At 43.6% G+C, this 2,660-nt stretch overlaps 1 protein-coding gene across 1 annotated transcript in view; it reads right to left on the bottom strand.

Moving 5' to 3' along the window:
• The window catches only part of LOC119426470 (receptor-type tyrosine-protein phosphatase mu), a gene marked incomplete at its 5' end in the record, with an annotated part of 46,197 nt that overhangs the window by 10,312 nt on the left and 33,225 nt on the right, over positions 1-2,660 (bottom strand). The window contains 4 exon segments of the mRNA XM_037694031.1: positions 209-358; positions 684-819; positions 905-1,059; positions 1,726-1,842. Coding sequence (XP_037549959.1) covers positions 209-358; positions 684-819; positions 905-1,059; positions 1,726-1,842 — 558 coding nt within the window.

Genomic DNA, 2,660 nt, shown 5'->3' with positions numbered 1-2,660 from the left:
GTGTAAACATGTAAACATGTAAATGTGTAAACATGTAAACATGTAAACGTGTAAACATGTAAATGTGTAAACATGTACATGTGTAAACATTTAAACGTGTAAACATTTAAACATGTAAATGTGTAAACATGTACATGTGTAAACATTTAAACGTGTAAATGTGTAAACATTTAAACATGTAATTGATTAAAGCATAAGCGTGCGTTACTCTGAACTCCTCTTTGATCTGACACGAGTTGGTCTGAGGGTCCAATCGGTTCATCTCATAGTAAACTGAGCGCAGCTGATTGGCTGGAATGGTTGTGTTGCCACAGAGACACGCCTCCAAGATGGCATCGTGGATGAAGACATACTGCTCCTGTGGACAGAGACAGGTTAGAGACGGGTGGTGCTCTTCACCTCCTCCCTCTGTGGTTTGATTGACAGCAGCTGAGCAGCTGAAATGTCACGTCATGAATGATTTATGTCGACACGCAGCAACAGCAGGAAAAGGCGGAGGAGGAGGACGTAAATGTTAGAGGAAGACGGTGACTTTGTCCAACTGTCTCATCCTGTCAGTCAGAGCTGGACAAGGTCTCCAAAAAACAACTCAGTGGATGGAAGAGGTTCTGATCAAAACATCTTGATGGAGCAGCTTGGATTTCATCTCACGTGGGTCGTGTGTGTGTGTCAGGTGCATGTACCTCGGTCTGGACCATGTTGACCCGTCGGGCTCTCAGCTCTCTCACACAGTTGTAGATGTCGACCACGCCTTCTCGCTCCGCCATGTCCAGCATGATGTCAATCACGATGAAACAACCTGTACGCCCCGCCCCCGCACTGACACACACACACACACACACACTTGTTAAGAGTCACAGAGGTGCTGCCTCAGATGTCAGAACCAGTCAGAACCAGCTCAGACCTGCAGTGGACCACCGTGGGGCCGGCGGTGAGAGGAGTCTTGGTCTTGACGCAGCGGATGAAGCCCAGCAGCCCGGTGGCATGGAGCGGCACGCCGTGATCGGGCCAACCAGTGAAATGAAACTGTCGGATCTCTCTGATCTCAGCCACGCCCCTCTGAAGGAGGAGGACAGGTGATTGGTCAGACAGGAAGCTGACCTGAACAGGTTTGAGCAGAACAATGACTGACTGACAGCAAGTGTCGGACTGCTCAGAACCTGAGCAGAACCTTCAACAACAAACAGGTTTCATGTGGACCCACCTGATGATGCTTTAATTTAAAGAAACATAAACAGGAATAACAAAGTCCATGTTCAATAATCCAGGTATAAAATCCAGATGACCTGACTGAAAAATGTTGGATTGTATCCCTGGATTATTGAGCATGGACTTTGTTGTTTTCAACCAGTTTGACAAGACTGTCAACAAGGAAGAGGGCCGGCAATGGAGGAGGGGGCGTACCAAAGAGACCATCTTATCACAAGCAGAACTGGTTTGTTCCACTTTGGAGTAAGCTGTTGGAGGAAGAATCAGTTTTGTTGTGTGTTTCCTTGACTGATGAAGCCTTCTGGATCGAAGGCGAAACATTTCAGCACAAAAAAAGAAAGAAAAAGAAACTGTCCAGATGACCTGACTGAAAAATGTTGGATAAACAGGAATAATTAAAAACTATGTGTTATTATTGGTGTTTGTTTTTATATTTATTCAGAAGGAATCTGTCAAAGCATTTAAAGTCCTGAAGAAGATGTTTGTCCTTTAACCTTCATTCTCCTCCTCAGTTACCTTCTCCACAGCGAAGGTCCGGATCACGTACTCTGACAGCAGCTGAGTCTCGATCAGCGTCACCTTCATGTCGCCGTAGATCTCCGTGTCATCGGGCCAGTACTTACAGCACTTCACCTACACACACACGCACACACACACACACACACACACAACCAGAGGCAGTGGACTGAACGCTGCATTATTCATCTTTGGCCTGAGGCGAGTTAGCTCAGTGTGCTAACGCTGTTAGCGCCTGGTTACTGTTCCTGCTGGAGATCACAGTTTACACACACACACACACACACACACACACACACACACCATGGTTTGCTTATGTCCAAATTGGGGGCGCATATTTTAACTACCTACCTTAGGGGACACCCCTTTCTGAATGGGTTAGGGACAAACTGCTATGTGATTTTTTTTACTCTAAATTTACAGAAAACAAATGTCACCTGAAAATTTTGTTTAAATCCTTTTTTGATAAAATTATTTTTTGCCTTCACATTGGGGACCAGGGAATTTTTAAGTCCACTTTGGGGACTCGAGTTTTACACAGATACACAAACTGATTAAAGTCACCTTTGGGTACCTTATATCCCTTTGGGGACTTAAGATTTACACAGATACATAAACTGGTTAAAGTCACCTTTGGGTACCTTATGACCCTTTGGGGACTTTAATTCAATTCAGTTCAATTCAGTTAATTTATATAGCACCAAATCACAACAAAGTTGTCTCAGGATGATTTACAGGAACATTCACATACATAGAAAAGCCAATTAGTAAAGTTCTTCATCTAAGAAAGTTTTATACAGTTTTACACAGATACACAAACTGATTAAAGTCACCTTTGGGTACCTTAAATCCCTTTGGGGACTAGTCATTGTTTTATCTACAGCTATTTCAAAACATATGTAATATGAACAAAACAGTGTACTACAAATATGCAA

The sequence above is a fragment of the Nematolebias whitei genome, chromosome 20 (assembly GCF_014905685.2).
Source record: "Nematolebias whitei isolate Nwh7 chromosome 20, NemWhi1, whole genome shotgun sequence".
Taxonomy (NCBI): Eukaryota; Metazoa; Chordata; class Actinopteri; order Cyprinodontiformes; family Rivulidae; genus Nematolebias; species Nematolebias whitei.
Note: the sequence above shows the minus strand (reverse complement) of the source record. Positions and strands in the feature narration are given on the sequence as shown.